The sequence below is a fragment of the Neoarius graeffei genome, chromosome 11, assembly GCF_027579695.1.
Source record: "Neoarius graeffei isolate fNeoGra1 chromosome 11, fNeoGra1.pri, whole genome shotgun sequence".
NCBI lineage: Eukaryota > Metazoa > Chordata > Actinopteri > Siluriformes > Ariidae > Neoarius > Neoarius graeffei.
In genome coordinates this window covers 65,811,638-65,830,374 of record NC_083579.1, presented here as the reverse complement: position 1 = coordinate 65,830,374, position 18,737 = coordinate 65,811,638, and the positions used below count along the sequence as shown (strand labels likewise).

At 44.2% G+C, this 18,737-nt stretch overlaps 1 protein-coding gene across 4 annotated transcripts in view; it reads left to right on the top strand.

Annotated features, from left to right (window-relative positions):
• Positions 1-18,737, top strand: part of aqr (aquarius intron-binding spliceosomal factor) — a 151,428-nt gene that overhangs the window by 78,413 nt on the left and 54,278 nt on the right. For all 4 annotated transcript variants that reach the window (XM_060934600.1, XM_060934598.1, XM_060934596.1 and 1 more), the window contains one exon: positions 18,216-18,351. In XM_060934600.1, coding sequence (XP_060790583.1) covers positions 18,216-18,351 — 136 coding nt within the window. The remainder of the gene's footprint in view (positions 1-18,215; positions 18,352-18,737) is intronic.

Below are 18,737 nucleotides of genomic sequence, written 5' to 3'. Positions count from 1 at the left end.
CCTGAAAGTGGCGCAACTTCAGAAACACCGCCATCAACTCCAGTGTGTTGATGTGGGACGTGCGCCACGGAGCAGGCCAGGTGTCATTCACACCTTGCCGACGCCAGACTCCACCCCAACCCATGAGGGAAGCATCTGTCCGGATAACCTCCCACCGTCCCGGTGGGGGACCAAGTGGAACTCCATGAGTGAGAAAGTGTGCCTGGGACCAAGGTTTTGGCGTGAGCATGCAACAGCGTGTTATTCTCACCCTCATGTGTCTGTCTCACACTGGACACAGATGCAGTTGAAGAAGCCATCTCTGAAAAGCCCTTAGCCACAGAAGACCCAGAGGAATGACTACCGAGGCCGCTGTGAGTTTCCCCAACAGCTGAAGGAGAGAAACATAACGCTGAGTTCCCCCGACACAAAGGTGGTTCACTCCAGTGAGAATTGAACTTATTCTGTCTGGCATGGGACTGGCCAGCATAGTGTTCGAATCCAGCGCAAGGCCGATGAAATGTGTTGCCTGGACTGGGACCAGTTTGCACTTCCTCTGGTTCACCCTGAACCCCAGAGCCGTAATGTGTAGTAGCAACCGGTGAGCATGTTCCCTGGCCTGTTCGGGCGATGCCGCACAAAGAAGCCAGTCGTCCAAGTAAGGGAGCACTCTTATGCCCTCCTTCTGAAGGGGTTCTAGTGCTACTTGGATGCATTTAGAGAACACCCTTGGTGCCAGAGAAAGTCCAAAGGAGAGAACTCTGAACTGAAAAATCTTTCCCATGAACGAAAAACGAAGGAAGCGCCTGTGGTCCGTGGCAATGGGTATGTGAACATAGGCATCCTCAAGATCTACGGTCACAAACCAGTCCTGGTTTGTGACCGCTTGCAGTACATCTGTTGTTCGTAGCATTCGAAAAGGAAGCACCTTCAAGAAACGGTTTAACCTTCTTAAATCTAAAATCGGCCTGAACCCGCCGTCTTTCTTTGGAACGAGAAAATAAACTGAAAAGAAACCCCCTGGGTGAACAATGGGGTCGACCATCTCTATGGCTCCTTTTTGTAGTAACAACTGAACTTCTCTCGACAAGGCTTCTGCCTGTCTTGGATTGGTTATAACTGTCTGCCTCACACCCGAATGCATTGGTGGCCGGCGGCGGAATTGCAGGCGGTACCCTTCTGAGAGGGTTGTGAGTAGCCATTGGTTGGTTGTTATTTCATGCCAACGCTCTAGCTAGCTGCCTGTAAAAACTCCTGCCACTGGCCCTGACCTGTCAGTGGTCCTGTCTATGTTTTTCGGAAGGGATGGGGAGGCGACGACAGCGGGGAGGACCCGTCTGTCAAAAAGGGCAAAAACTCACGTGTGGCTGAGTGCCACCCTGCCTGACCAAGGGAGGTGGGGGATTGGGGGACCACTGCTGGGGTCGATGGGGAGACCTTTGTGCAGCTCTAGGGGCCACATGCCTAAAGCGTGAGGCAGAAGGGTTTGGCAGAGATCTGAAGGTGGGTGCTACACCCACATGACGGGAGCGAGACTCTGTAACAGACACACGTCTGTCAAGGGCCTCTTGTGCTGCTGGCCCAAAGACCTGTCCAGGTGCCAGTGGGAGGTGCCTCAGGTTGTTCCTGCATACTTCTGGCAGAGGCGATTGAGCCAGCCACACTTGTCGACGGGCTTGCAGCAAGGTGCCCAAGGGAGTGCCACACTGGTTGGCAATGATACCCATAGCCTGCAATGCAAATTCCAGTACCTCAGCCGCCAGTGGGTCTGCCGATAATGTGTTGAGTGTCGAGTGCAGCATAACAAGCTTGTGTGCCAGTGAGTTAGACACCCTGCCAAGAAAGGCAGTAGAGTTGTAAGCACGAGAAAGTAGCTCGTCTGTGCGGTGGCACTCAGCGTTAGGGCAACGCACCTGCTCCCGAAGTGCTTCATCGGGAGACACAATGAGCGAAGCAACGCTTGATTCGACTACTGGCATGCTACCCAAGCCAACAGCACCGGTGTCCTGCATCGCCGCAAGCATGCGAGACATCTGGTCTAGACGGGCAGATTTCGTAGCAGTCTCCAGAGCAGAGGCCACCACAGAAGTAAAGTCACAACACTGTGGAATTACCAGAGAGGCGCGCTGAACACAGCGCAGGAACATGTTCTCAGATCCAGTAGGAGGCGCCGGGGTGTCCAACTGCAAACATGCAGGCAAAGCCTTCAGTGTGGCCTCCACCGAACCCACCACTGAGGCAGACCCCCCAGATCGCCCAGAGGTAACATCACTGCCCGAATCACGGGGCTCAACACCTGGCAGGACTTCGCTTGGTGGCTGCGCCGAGGAAGAAGACTGACTGAAAAAGGTGTCTGAGGCAGCCACAGACATCACTTCTTCTTGGTCAGGTGGCTGAGAACATGAGCCAACGGGTGACAAGGAGGCAGGTGGTGCAGGCTGTTTCTCTACAGTACCTACCTGTGCCCTTGCTGTGGGGGGGGCCTTGTAAGCAGAGGCAGCAGACGCTCCACTGTAGATGAGAGCAGTTCCACTTTACGCTCTAACTCAGAAGACTTAGATTTTTTGCGCTGTTTTGCATGCACTGGTGGTGAAAGCCTACGCTTACGCTGTGTCTGAGAATCCGAGAGCAGAAAACTGCTAGGTGAACATTCCATACCAGCCAACCGCGCCTGTCTAACAGTAAGCGGCATTAACGCGCAGGAAGGGCATGGATCAGACATTGCCTCCCTTAGATGTTGCATGCCAAGGCACTCCGCGCAGCGATCATGTGCATCCAGCACCTCCATTAGGTTGGAGCAAGTGGAACACCTCACTGAATCCATCTCAGTGTTTACTCACCCACGATTTTTTTTTTTTTAAGAAAAGAAGCAAGGTGTAGCGCTGCTTGCTAGCCTGGCAACCAAGGCTAGCGAGTTCGTAAGCGCAACTTCACCGCTACAGACAACGATTTACTAGCAACCAGAAAACCGTAAAGTTGTAAGTACACGTTAACGTTATTGGCAACCAATTCGCTAACTCACTCAACACTGACAAACCTGCCGGCAACCGAACAGTTTGTGACAAGACCGATATAATAGCCGTCCCTGAAAACTTGTCAGCCAAGATTCAGTGACTATCGATACATAAAACAATCTCAAAATAATGTGAACCAAGTTACCTTAGCGACCAAACGGCTCACGTGGAGTCGAGTCCCACTGAAGTCCTCTTCAGTCACGAGCTGCACTGTAGATTGTCGCAGGTATTCCTACAGTTAACTGATAACACAGAATTCCAATAGAAGAGATGCGATTCCAACGCGAGAAAAAAAGAAGAGGCCAAATGACGTGGGATGTTGCCTTATGTAGACAGGCACGTCATACGTCATGAGATGACAACTTTTGTATGCGGTTCTCGAAACGCGCGGATGCAAAGATGCTTCCACTAGTGCTTTCAGCACCGCCCTGGCGGTCTGGAGTGAAGGAAATAGAACACAGACGGGTAAGCTCCGACTCTCATTTGGATAAAAAAACAACACGTTGTTTACCTGCATTTAGATTAATGCATGTAACTTGTATTGTGTGTTTAAGTTACCGGTATAAGATTATTTAATTTGCTTCAGAATGTGATTGTCTCAGTTCATCTAATTATTTAATTAGCCTTTTACGTTTTATCAGTGAAAAATGCATGCATGTACATGTATGTTGCATAAGTTATAACACCCATCCTGTTTTAATGAGAGTCAACCCACAATCAATGAAGTCTAATCAGTCTTAGTTGAGCAAGTCGGTAACGGTATTTCTTACTTTCACCATAAATTTTTTTTTTATATGACTTTGGTCTATAAGCTGTCCAAGGCCTCGGCCTTAAAACCGGTTCCCGCTGTGGTGTCACGCGCTCAGGGCTGGCTGGCTGAGCGGGGCAGCTCAAATGCCAACTTTGCGGTCGATTTTAATTCTCAAAAATATATATATTTTTTTTAAATTCCCATTTATGCAGCATACAAGAGTCAAGGACGGAGATACTATCCACTCAGAAATTTATTTAAAAATAAAGGTTCTGCGTATCTGCTTTAAGCTGTAGGTTGTATGATCACTCTGCCACACTGTAAAAAAAAAATAGTTGAGAATACTTGAAATTTCAAGGCAACAGTCTGCATTAAGAATTTTATGTTTTGCCAATGATGTGCCCATGATAATCCAAACTATGATAAAACTGTTATCTTTATTAAGAATTCTTAATTAAGTCAATTTTCAATTCCTCATTCTGCCAACATAGATTTCTCTTTTTGCTGAACAGTGGCATTCACAGTAGTGCAAAAAGGCAATCACAATTTTTTTTTTTTTTAGATTTTTTTGGGGCTTTTTTCACCTCTATTTGGATAGGACAGCGTAGAGACAGGAAATGAGCGGGAGAGATCGGGAGTATGATGGGAGTATGAGACGGGGAGGGATCGGGAAATGACCTCAGGTCGGAACCGAACCCGGGTCCCCGGATTTATGATATGGCGCCTTATCCACCTGAGCCACGACGCCCCCGAGGTTATCATAATTTATTATTAAACCATACATGCCTTTTTTCATTGTTCTACACAATTACAAAAATTTTTAAAACCCACGTCGTGGGTATGGCGTCGTGGCTCAGGTGGATAAGGCGCCATACCATAAATCCGGGGACCCAGGTTCGATTCCGACCCAAGGTCATTTCCTGCTCATTTCCTGTTTCTACACTGTCCTATCCAAATAAAGGTGAAAAAAAGCCCCCCACAAAAGTCTGATAACCTCAATTGCCTTTTTGTACTACTGTGAATGCCACTGTTCAGCAAAAAGAGAAATCTATGTTGGCAGAATGAGGAATTGAAAATTGACTTAATTAAGAATTCTTAATAAAGATAACAGTTTTATCATAGTTTGGATTATCATGGGCACATCATTGGCAAAACATAAAATTCTTAATGCAGACTGTTGCCTTGAAATTTCAAGTATTCTCAACTATTCTTTTTTTACAGTGCACAGAAAAAGAACAATTCACACAAATCGCTGAAAGTCCAACCTTGCCATGACATTGATGTCTATGATGAGTGTATATAAACTTCTGACTGCATCTGTATCTGGAGAACAATACTCAATAGTGGTATTGAGTTACTCCATGGTAAGATGATGAATATTTGTTGCTTGTTTTTGCACAATTCCACCTCGATTCAAAGTTACATTTTGCAGATATTATGAGTCAGAACAATAGCATCATATTCCTAATCATCAGATACTATAGCGGTCTAAATTTGGGCATTTTTCTTGGCCTGACTTGTTCTTCCATTGTCTCTGGAGTTCACAGAATGCACTTGAACTAAAAAGGCCTGTCTAATAGTGTATCAGAGGATATGATTCAATTCAATTTCATAGCACCTTTATCAGTAGGCATCATCACAAAGCAGCTTTACAGAAATCTGGGTATAGATTTAGATCCAGCCAGCAAGCAAGCGGTGACGGAAGCAAGGGAAAAACTGCCTGAAACAACAAGCGGAAGAAAACTTTAGAGAACTCAAAAGGAAACCTATTCTCTTCTGAGAAACCCAGATCGTGGATTTATAAATAATTCCTTTTCTACAATGGTATACAATAAACTCAGAGTACAGAGTGCGTTGAAAGACATGAGTTCAGTATGAGCGTTTTGTGAATAATGCTGCTTTTACTGTAAATGGGCAGCGGGAACAAGTTGCGCCCACTTTCCTTTGTGTTTACGCGCTCACGCTCTATCAGCGGCAGACCGGAAGTTAGATAGGTGAACACAAAAATTCGCATGCACACATCAGTGATCAGAAGTAAAATGGCAGGTGTACTTACTTGCTATTATCTTTACATATTTTGCAATTTCTTCTCAAGTCTGTTAGCTTGCTTTTAGCTTGCTTTATTGCCCTCTCGCTGCTCATTTCTCGTTTAACCGCTCATTGATTCAGCGGTAAATTGGCTCATTGTGGCCTGATTTCTCCAAATCCAGCTGGGTATCTGCATCTCACAACTGGATGAGGGTAAGAACCTCCTCTTTAGTCCAGTTGTCACTGCCATTGGCTTGGAAATCGCTTGACTTCGTTGTCTAAAGGCGAAGTTTGATAAGCAAAAGCATTCATGAAGAACTGACCTTTGAATGTGCCGCAAAACGGGTTTGTCCAGATAAGTGACCTGGATGAATGCTACTGCGCATATGTAAGCCCTCCAACTTGCCACCGATTGTGTTGAGACGGTCAGCGGGAACAAGTTGCGCCCAGAACAAGATGTTCTGGAATGAGATGTTCTGGAACAAGTTGCATCACATCGAAAAGGGGAACAAGTTGCGCTCACCAGTGTCAAATTGTTCTGGAGCAAATCGTGTTTATACGGGCAGTTTGTTCCGGGAACAACTTGTTCTGGTGCAGGTGCCCATGTAAAAGCAGCTTAAGAGTCCTGGGATGAGCACAGGACAGGCTTTATGATTACAGCAGCAGTTCTTATGCCCTGTTCACACCTGGCATTAACACGTGTCCAGCTCAAAGTACAGGTGAGAACGGGGTCAAATATGTCCTGAAGATGCATCGTGATCCGATCACTCAGACCACGTATGGTCACAATCTTTTAGCAGTGTGTACAACCCTGATTCCAGAAAAGTTGGGACAAAGTACAAATTGTAAATAAAAACGGAATGCAATGATGTGCAAGTTTCAAAATTCCATATTTTATTCAGAATAGAACATAGATGACATATCAAATGTTTAAACTGAGAAAATGTATCATTTAAAGAGAAAAATTAGGTGATTTTAAATTTCATGACAACAACACATCTCAAAGTTGGGACAAGGCCATGTTTACCACTGTGAGACATCCCCTTTTCTCTTTACAACAGTCTGTAAACGTCTGGGGACTGAGGAGACAAGTTGCTCAAGTTTAGGGATAGGAATGTTAACCCATTCTTGTCTAATGTAGGATTCTAGTTGCTCAACTGTCTTAGGTCTTTTTTGTCGTATCTTCCGTTTTATGATGTGCCAAATGTTTTCTATGGGTGAAAGATCTGGACTGCAGGCTGGCCAGTTCAGTACCCGGACCCTTCTTCTACGCAGCCATGATGCTGTAATTGATGCAGTATGTGGTTTGGCATTGTCATGTTGGAAAATGCAAGGTCTTCCCTGAAAGAGACGTCGTCTGGATGGGAGCATATGTTGCTCTAGAACCTGGATATACCTTTCAGCATTGATGGTGTCTTTCCAGATGTGTAAGCTGCCCATGCCACACGCACTAATGCGACCCCATACCATCAGAGATGCAGGCTTCTGAACTGAGCGCTGATAACAACTTGGGTCGTCCTTCTCTTTAGTGCGAATGACACGGCGTGCCTGATTTCCATAAAGAACTTCAAATTTTGATTCGTCTGACCACAGAACAGTTTTCCACTTTGCCACAGTCCATTTTAAATGAGCCTTGGCCCAGAGAAGACGTCTGCGCTTCTGGATCATGTTTAGATACGGCTTCTTCTTTGAACTATAGAGTTTTAGCTGGCAACGGCGGATGGCACGGTGAATTGTGTTCACAGATAATGTTCTCTGGAAATATTCCTGAGCCCATTTTGTGATTTCCAATACAGAAGCATGCCTGTATGTGATGCAGTGCCGTCTAAGGGCCCGAAGATCACGGGCACCCAGTATGGTTTTCCGGCCTTGACCCTTACGCACAGAGATTCTTCCAGATTCTCTGAATCTTTTGATGATATTATGCACTGTAGATGATGATATGTTCAAACTCTTTGCAATTTTACACTGTCGAACTCCTTTCTGATATTGCTCCACTATTTGTCGGTGCAGAATTAGGGGGATTGGTGATCCTCTTCCCATCTTTACTTCTCAGAGCCGCTGCCACTCCAAGATGCTCTTTTTATACCCAGTCATGTTAATGACCTATTGCCAATTAATCTAATGAGTTGCAATTTGGTCCTCCAGCTGTTCCTTTTTTGTACCTTTAACTTTTCCAGCCTCTTATTGCCCCTGTCCCAACTTTTTTGAGATGTGTTGCTGTCATGAAATTTCAAATGAGCCAATATTTGGCATGAAATTTCAAAATGTCTCACTTTCGACATTTGATATGTTGTCTATGTTCTATTGTGAATACAATATCAGTTTTTGAGATTTGTAAATTATTGCATTCCATTTTTATTTATAATTTGTACTTCTTCCCAACTTTTTTGGAATCGGGGTTGTATATGAACATGTCCTGGGCCGTATTGAAGGACCGTCTACTCAACTGACTTCCTCCAAGTAAGCGGAAGTACGTACGCATTCGTGTGCCGATGGCGTAATATTAAAGAGCGACAACAGGCAACAATAACAGGCAAATTGGATTCTCATGGATGGAGTACACACAAAACATGCTGTCTGATTTCCATTTGCACTGAAGAGTCAGTTTGACAAAAAGTGGAATATTTATATCTCAACCAGGTGGATTATGAAGACGTATCGAAAAAGGCCTGGAACATGCCAAGGAATAGACCCAGGCTGTATTGTTTTGATTTCTTCTTCCTCCTCCCCCTGGCAGAGTATGTGTGGGAAGTGCATTGCTGCCTCCCGCCAGTTAAAAACAATGCTGTAGGTCTTTGTAAATGGAAATTATGTACATGTTTATTTGCATATAGAGCAGGGAAGCGAGAGCTGATCACAAGTGGTCACTCGAGACACATTCTAATGCTAGGTGTGAACTGACAAATTAAGGCCCTGTTTACATTATTTCGAATCAGCGGATCATCAGATTAAAGGGATAGTTCGGGATTTTTGACATGAATCTGTATGGCATCCCCATCGATAGTGTCGTGCAAACACACTGACTTACCCCTGACAGCATCCTGTGAGTCCAGTTCTTGTCCAGTTTTGGTCCAGACGAAAGTAGTCCGGCAAGTTTGTTGGGGTCACAAAAGTAAAACGTTTTTCGTCTCAAAACAGTACGTGTTCAAAAGAGTGATATATTTGCATCACAAAACCGTTGTCAAATAAAAAGTCAGACCTCGAAATCGCTTGGCACTATTTTCTCTCCCTTCTTATCACTGCGCGCTGCCGGCTTCATCCAGCTGCGGCTCCGGCTTCAAGGATAAGCTGGAGCCGCGCAAGTAGGAGTCCCGGCGGGTGGTTTGTATTCGATTCGTTTATATCCCGACCTTGTCAGCTGTCAGATTTATGTTCATGGACCCGGTAAGCTGGTAAATAATATTTATTTATTTTTTTCTTTACCAAATTCTAACAGAAAACGAGAGCGCCCGAAAGGGAAAACCGAGCCGCCTCACGGCTGTAATGCAAATTGCTTTCCTCCTCAGTATACAAGTGCGCTTCCATGGCAGGGAAAAAGAAACTACCACTGCTGCCTATGTAGTGCCCTATTTATACAAATAGGAGTCATTCAGGATTCAGCCACGTTTTTGCTCCGTGTCATGGCTGAATCCTGAATGACTCCTATTTGTATAAATAGGGCACTACATAGGCAGCAGTGGTAGTTTCTTTTTCCCTGCCATGGAAGCGCACTTGTATACTGAGGAGGAAAGCAATTTGCATTACAGCCGTGAGGCGGCTCGGTTTTCCCTTTCGGGCGCTCTCGTTTTCTGTTAGAATTTGGTAAAGAAAAAAATAAATAAATATTATTTACCAGCTTACCGGGTCCATGAACATAAATCTGACAGCTGACAAGGTCGGGATATAAACGAATCGAATACAAACCACCCGCCGGGACTCCTACTTATGCGGCTCCAGCTTATCCTTGAAGCCGGAGCCGCAGCTGGATGAAGCCGGCAGCGCGCAGTGATAAGAAGGGAGAGAAAATAGCACCAAGCGATTTCGAGGTCTGACTTTTTATTTGACAACGGTTTTGTGATGCAAATATATCACTCTTTTGAACACATACTGTTTTGAGACGAAAAACGTTTTACTTTCGTGACCCCAACAAACTTGCCGGACTACTTTCGTCTGGACCAAAACTGGACAAGAACTGGACTCACAGGATGCTGTCAGGGGTAAGTCAGTGTGTTTGCACGGCACTATCGATGGGGATGCCATACAGATTCATGTCAAAAATCCCGAACTATCCCTTTAACGTTTTTAAAACGATTCGCGTACACACACACAATTTCTGTGCCCGCAACCAAACCGTTCCCCGTGCACACAGCAACGCCAATACACGGATATGCTAATCACATGACTAATTAGACAGCACGTCACATGATCCCAGTGCATATCGGGCATGCGCAAGTCACTCACCACTTGCAAGTGGAAGGATGTCGTTGTAAAAAATGAAGTATGCCAGTCTGTTATCGGCGGTACTGGTACTACAATGACGCCTTTTTTACACCGTGTATGGCCTTCGTGTTTATGCTAGAAGGATCTAACAGTGTTCGGTACACTCTTCACCTCGCAGAACGGCCGTTTTTTGCGATTACAACAAGACTATTTAGTGCTACGGTAACCAACACACTTCCTGTATTGCTCATTCACTTAATGACTTCCTCAACACACTTCCTGTATTGCTCATTCACATGACCAACGTGGCATGACCAACGCCAGCGAATCAGGAAGGTGGATGTCACAGTGATGTTGTCCAATGACGACGTCAGCTAGCGCTCAGCACTGCGTATCCTCGTTCCTCAATGTTTACACAGCACCGGATCAGATACGTGCTGGGTTGAATACGTGGGCCCTGGCGGATTCAAACTGTTCCGCCTGTGGAATCGTTTTCCGGCGTTTTAATGTGCACGGACAGTGCATCTGCAACGAAAGCGATACGGATACGGTCTAATGTAAACACCACGTTAGAGCTGTCTACATGTGATCAGTTCACCCAGGGGACACGTTAACGCTGTTTGTGAACAGGGCTTTAGACACAAGTCTACAGTATCCAGGTAAGATTATCCACTGAACCATGCGTGAGACTTGAATATTGGCTTTGTAATGGGAAGCAGAGGGGCCTGTTGGTGCAAGATCAGTGATGATGAATGTGACTGCATCTGCTCTGGATGGGCACGATTGCATTATGCAGATTGCGTGAGAACCAGAGAGACGCAGAGGACGAGGGCTAACAACATTCAAATTCTATTGAGTTTCCAGGCCAGTGGCAAGAGGGAGGTGAAAGCAAGGAATTTAATCAACAGTGCAGGTCATGATACATGAAACACACTTTTTTATAAATGCAATGATGGTAACTTATGGCACTGTCTAAACGTTCAGAATTTTTAAAAAAAACGCTCCGTATATTAACATTTTAAAAAATTGCTTATTCCTAAGGTTAAGTGCTCTTATTTATCTCATCTCATCTCATTCTCTCTAGCCGCTTTATCCTGTTCTACAGGGTCGCAGGCAAGCTGGAGCCTATCCCAGCTGACTACGGGCGAAAGGCGGGGTACACCCTGCACAAGTCGCCAGGTCATCACAGGGCTGACACGCAGACAACCATTCACACTCACATTCACACCTACGGTCAATTTAGAGTCACCAGTTAACCTAACCTGCATGTCTTTGGACTGTGGGGGAAACCGGAGCACCCAGAGGAAACCCACGGGGAGAACATGCAAACTCCGCACAGAAAGGCCCTCGCTGGCCACGGGGCTCGAACCTGGACCTTCTTGCTGTGAGGCGACAGTGCTGACCACTACACCACCGTGCCACCCGCTCTTAATTATAAGAAATGAAATTTATGTGGATTTTTATGTGAAATTAAGGCAGTGTGAAGCAAAGTCTCCATGTTTCATTTAATTACACATGCATGAAACATTAATTAAGCCATGCTCTCAGAACCGTCGTGCTCTCTATTAATAGCTCCGTTACATTCACATGCTCTTTGATTATATGGCTCGTCCTGGTGCCAGCTAGCATTCGTCATGTTTGTGTAGAGAGGTGTGGTTGCTTTTCTTTAGCTTTTCAAACCACTTTTCCTATTTACAATAATGCTGCTAATTTATTTTTTTTAACTTGCCAAGACCCCATCCATTTTTAAGTTAAAGATGTTTCAAGTGTTATCATTTAACATTAGGCCATAAAAAAAGTGTGTTTCCGGTTACGTAGATTACAAAACTAGGGTCGGTAGGCAGGCATTTTTTTTTTTTTATTTTTTTTTTCAAGATGGCTGCCATAACCTATATTTAGACAGGAATAATTTCACAAAATATAATGAATTTCTTTGCAGGTCACCTGAGTTACCACCTTCTGATGAATCTGATGCAGCATGAGACACCTTTTAACATTAATTTTTCTGTAAATATAACAGCTCAATACACCATGAGAGAGAGAGCAGCCCCGCCCCTCTCTGCTCCCTGAGTGGAGCTCGTCGCCTTGGTAACGGTGCAGGGAAACGACACAATATAACAAGCAAAGAGCGCTTTTTCTCAGAGTTCCCTCTCCTCGAACAACGCTGATTTACACGGAAACGAAAGGAGCTATTCACAAAATTCTTTCACATTGAGTGCTACAAGGCTCCCATGAACACATTATTGTAATTTTTTTTGTCCCTAGTGTAAAAAATGTGGACACTAGAGCGAGTTAAAAACAAGTGACTTTTCTGATTTTGCAGTAAAAGCGCTGCCACGTTTATAATGTGAGTCTATGGGAGAGCGTGCCTGTCCTCTCCTTACTTTCAGGCTTCTCATTCAAAAACTGTAATCCTATCGCTCAGGGAGACACTTGTCTTGATTCACACAATGTGTGACTACAACTTTTGAGAAAATTGTGTGTGTAGAGTGAAAATTGTGGCTGAGAAAACAGTTTAAATGAGAAAGTTAGAGCTTTTTTTTTCTCAAGCTGCCTACACTCTAAACTCCTGAGCTCCACTGGTGTGTAACGCCATAGACACCCATTATAAAGTCTGAATTTCTCCAGAGTTGCTCATGGTGTTTGATCTGTGACTGATCAAAAAGTATAGAGCCTAGCAAAAAGTTGAATGCCAGATCCACACAGGAGAATTTTGTCTCCGTTTTAAAGTTTGAATCATGTCTCTAGGTGAAAGACAAAATAAGCGTTATCTCTGTTTCTGTCTCCTCCGACAGCCCCGACACACTACTGCCTCCGCCGAGTGTGCGCGCACACCACATGTCGGGGCCGCGGATGAGTTACTCTCCCCCGATCAACGAAGTCGGCAGGGAATTTGTGGTTATTATCGGTACAAACAGCGCGAATCACAACTTAAATGAGTGCGGTTCAGTTTGACATTATTGTCAGTCCGTTAGATAAACATTTAATTTTATTAAAATCGAAAATTAATATTTAGAGCCTGTGGGCTACAAAAATAATAGTCATTAAAGTAGCCGGCTGAACTTGTGTAGTCGGCTGTATGGCCGGCAGCCGGCACTTGTGGAAAGCCCTGATTTTCCCAGTGAGTGACACAAACTTCCGGTTCACGCGGTTGGGTTATATGTAAAAGTCGCGACTGGGAAAAAAACGAAAAAAAAGTTTAGGGTCGGGCGGTACGGATTAGGGTCGGGCGGGTAACCGGAAAAACACACTTTTTTTTTTTTTTGGCCTTACATCCTTAATGATTACTTGCTTTCTTAATTTCCCTGAGGGAACCCTCCCAAAGGGATCAATAAAGTTTTATCTAATCTAATCTTACATGACTTTAAAAGACTTGTCTGATAGATTTAGTTTTTCTGGTGAGCTCTGATGCGTCATACCATGAGCTGAACTGAGGAGGCTGAATGATTAACCCTTGTATGGTGTTCTGGTCTGTGGGACCAGTTTTCATTTTTTATCAAAGGAACAATGATACGATTAATTATTTTTTCAAACTCACTCAATGGCCTTGGCTCATTATCTGTGAAGAACATGTATCAGAATACATTTTCGATGACCACACACTGTAAACACCCCCCATATAGATTTACAGTGGCATGCAAAAGTTTGTGCACCCTTCCTGAAAATGTCTGTTACTGTGAACAGTTAAGTGAGCAGAAGATGAACTGATCACCAAAAGGCATAAAGGTAAAGACGACACATTTCAGTGTTTTCTGCAAGATTTGTGTATTATTTTTGTTTTGTACGATTGGAGAGTGAAAAAAGAAAAGGAACACCATGCGAAAGTTTGGGCACCCCAATACATCTGAGTTCTCCGGTAACTTTTACCAAGGTTCCAGACCTTAATTAGCTTATTGAGCTGTGGCTTGTTCAAATTCTTCGTTAGGAAAGGTCAGATGATGCAGATTTCAAAGCTGTATAAATTCTCTGACTCCTCAAACTTGTCCCTAAAATCAACAGCCATGGGCTCCTCTAAGCAACTCCCTCGCATTCTGAATAATAAAATAATTGATGCTCACAAAGCAGGAGAAGGCTACAAGAACGTAGCAAAGTGTTTTCAGGTAGCCGTTTCCTCAGATTGTAATGTTATTAAGAAATGGCAGTTAACAGAAACAGTGGAGATCAAGGTGAGGTCTGGAAGGTGAAGAAAACTTCCTGAAAGAACTGCTCATTGGATTGCTAGAAAGGCAAATAAAAACCCCTGTTTGACCGCAAAAGACCTTCAGAAAGATTTAGCAGACCCTGGAGTGGTGGTGCACTGTTCTACTATGCAGCGACACCTGAACAAATATGATCTTCATGGGAGAGTCATCAGAAGAAAACCGTTCCTGCGTCCTAGCCACAAAATTCAGCGTCTGAAGTTTGCAAATGAACATCTAAATAAGCCTGATGCATTTTGGAAACAAGTCCTGTGGACTGATGAAATCAAAATAGAACTTTTTGGCCACAATGTGCAAAGGTATGTTTGGAGAAAAAAGGGTGCCAAATTCCAGGAAAAGAACACCTCTCCAACTCTGAAGCATGGGTGTGGATCGATCATGCTTTGGGGTTGTGTTGCAGCCAGTGGCACAGGGCACATTTCATTGGTCGAGGGAAGCATGGATTCGAATAAATACCAGCAAACTCTGGAAGCAAACATCACACCATCTGTAAAAAAGTTGAAGTTAAAAAGAGGATGGGTCCTACAATAAGACAATGATCCAAAACACACCTCAAAATCTACAATGGAATACCTCAGGAGGCACAAGCTGAAGGTTTTGCCCTGGCCCTCACAGTCCCCTGACCTAAACATCATTGAAAATCTGTGGATAGACCTCAAAAGAGCAGTGCATGTAAGACAGCCCAAGAAACTTGTAGAACTGGAAGCCTTTTGTAAGGACGAATGTGTGAAAATCCCCCAGGTAAGAACTGAAAGATTATTAGCTGGCTGCAAAAAGTGTTTACAAGCTGTGATACTTGCCAAAGGGGGTGTTACTAGGTACTAACCATGCAGGGTGCCCAAACTTTTGCTTCGGGCCCTTTTCCTTTTTTTGTCATTTTGAAAATGTAAAAGATGAAAATAAAAAATTTTTGCTTAAAATATAAAGGGAATGAGTCATCTTTATGCCTTTTGGAGATCATTTCATCTTCAACTTGCTTAACTGTTCACAGTAACAGCAATTTTGACCGTGGTGCCCAAACTTTTGCATACCACTGTATATTACATACAGGATGTTCAGGTCCACTGGACCCAGGGCTAATTAAAGTGTGTACCTTCACTCTGTCCTCCTCCTGTCTGGGCCTGCTGTTAGTGTGTGCGTCTGTGAAAGTGTGTGGGTTTTGTGTTTCTGCCCCTGCCGTTCAAGCACCGAATGTGTCTGCTCTCACATTCCTGCACATTTTACCCTCTGTCTTACGGGAACCAAGACAGAGCTTCCTGTAAATCGGGGGCAGAACACAATAAATATAGCTTTTCCAACGTGGTTCCTTATCACAACTGCTCAAGATGGCTAAAAGATTCTCTGCTCAGATGGCCTTGCAAATGATTTGGAATAGAGAGAAGCTTTTGATGATGTAGAGGAAGAAGTTTCAGAACATGAGGATCACATTTCTGAAAATTTAGAGGCTGACAGTGACTTTGAAGAAGAGGATGAGATGGAGCATCAGCCAGTCCCAAAACGAAGACGAGCATGGGGATGATGTGTTGTCTAGACTGATATGGTTACTGTATGTGTTCAGCTTGTGTTGTGTAAACTGAACTGAATGGGTTAAATTTCTAATGAAATTCAAAGAAATAAAAATCAGTTATGAAAAACCTTGCTTCATTTGTAAGTTTGAAGGTAAGCATCTTTTTTCTACTCATATCTTGACTATAATCGATTTTCTTTTTGTAAAATTACTACTTTTTTTTAAAATAAATGTAATCTAACAAAGGGTAAAGGGGAAATATTAATCATATATGCTGTTTATGTTGCTTGTAATTGGGGTGAAGTAAACATCTGTTAAGTATTTAATGTAAAATTCATCTCATCTCATTATCTCTAGCCGCTTTATCCTGTCCTACAGGGTCGCAGGCAAGCTGGAGCCTATCCCAACTGACTACGGGCGAAAGGCGGGGTACACCCTGGACAAGTCGCCAGGTCATCACAGGGCTGACACATAGACACAGACAACCATTCACACTCTCATTCACACCTACAGTCAATTTAGAGTCACCAGTTAACCTAACCTGCATGTCTTTGGACTGTGGGGGAAACCGGAGCACCCGGAGGAAACCCACGCGGACACGGGGAGAACATGCAAACTCCGCACAGAAAGGCCCTCGCCGGCCACGGGGCTCGAACCCGGACCTTCTTGCTGTGAGGCGACAGCGCTAACCACTACACCACCGTGCCGCCTAATGTAAAATTGTTTGTGTTAAAGGTCCCATGGCATCGTTTTTTCATTAATTGTGCGGTGGTCTCTAGTATGAATGAATGCCCTGTGAGCCGGTTTTGGTGAAAAAAATGCTGTGGTTCTCCTGTTTCAGGCTGTTCTAGTTTGGTGGAGGAGCGGGTGGCGGGAGAGCGACAGGATTTTAGCTCTTATCATTAATATTCATGACATGTAAACGTGTTACCTCTGATTGGCTAACAGCACTGTGACGCTACCTCCAGTGGGTCAGAACAAGCGGATGTGGGTGTCTTACTATGGCGAAAGAGAAGGAACATACCGCGAAGGGAAAAATACCGCGCGCTGACGTCATTAAGGTGCGACGCGAGGAAATAAAATAAATTCAACAAATGTTTGGGTTTTTACTGAACAAACAAACAAATAAAATGAACGAGTGACTTAAAAAAAAAAGAATGTGGGTGTCTTTGTAAAAACTGTTTTGATCGGCTATTATAACAGAGCATGCTGCATGCTTTTTGGTTTTGTAGCGCAGAGTACCTGGCTAACTGCAGGAAGCGGTTAGCTGCACAGCTAATGTAGCCCTTGCAAGGCTAACGCACCGATTTTAAAACACGGCAAAACGACTTAACAGTTATACACTTACTTGTTCGGTGTTTGTGGCTGATGTGGCAGGGATGCTTGGTACGGACCCAGGCTTCAGTGACAGTTGATGTGCAAAACCTGCCCTGTACTGTCCCAAGTTGTGGAAACATTCATCAGGAAAATGCTTCCGACAAACATACACCGTCTTAGGTAGACTCGACGGCGTATTATTGAAGTAAATAAAATTAAGCCACTGCGTCTTCAGGGGCTCTCCCGTCGGCAGTAAAAACAGACTCCTTTCTGTGTTGTCACATCCATGTACAGCGCAACTTCCATGTTTGGTGGCAACTTTTGAGCTGGGCGGGCAATCCATACAGTGGGTGGGAATCCAGAGGGGGGGCGTGGGGATCATCTCCCTTGCTGACGTAGTAAAGGGAAGAGCCTATCAACGCACCATTTTGACGCGCCATTCTCAAATGTTGACAAATGTTGGGCAGAGTTTGGTTTACACATTATGAAATTTCTAGCCACTGGGGTGACTTAAGAAGGTCAGAGGAACTCAATTTAACGTTAAAAAAACCTCAGAAAGTGAAAATTTCATGCCATGGGACCTTTAAATTTAAAACACCAAAATGCAGCGGGTCCACCAGACCCACAAACACTGGCTTAGTAACAAAAATATATACACCACACAAGGGTTAATAAAGGAGTCAGTATGTCCATAGGCTGTGAGATCACATGTTTGGCTTTAGTTTTGTCATGCTGCAAAATAATGTTTTTCCTCTTCGCTGCAATACAGCAACAATGATTCCTAAAGAAAACACCGGCACGTTAGGTGTCTGATCTGCGTCATAGTGAGGAGACAGACAGTGACTGAGATTATTCCGAGCTATTGTTTGATCTCATTGCGTTTTTCCCATCTTCTCCTTGTTGATTTGGTGAATTGATGGGTAGTTTCAACTCCTTTTGCTGATCAATATTACTGTCTGTTCTTCAGCGCTCTAACAGCAGACTGTTTTCTAACTCAGATATGGAAGAGTGAACTATGTGCTGGCTCGAAGACTGGAACTGCTCAGAGAGGTGGCTCGCTTGCAGGAGAGCCTCGGCGTCCCGGGGGATGTGTCCTACACTTGTGAAACAGCCGGACATTTTTACCTTTATCAGGTATGTTCAACTCTGTAGATGTCAGCATTTCACGCTGAGGCCACACCAATTTAATTAGTTGGTTCTCTGATTTTTTCAGGAAAAATATGAAGCGAGCGGGCGAAATAAAAATAAAATTAAAAAATGCTCTGATGGTAAAATTAGCGGTGGAAATGGACCAAACAATACAGGCAAACCAGTAAACAGAATTTCAACACACCTGTCAAAGATTTTACGCTTCTGTTCGCTGAATATCCTAACAATCACAAACACAGGCTTTGCAGGAGTCCCCTCCACAGGCATGTTTCTTCCACAAGTCTTTATTGAAAGTGAAAGGGGCGATTTGATTGGTTTTCGATGTCACGTGACCTTTTCTGTTGGTGGGAGTTTGATTTCGATTTTTTTTT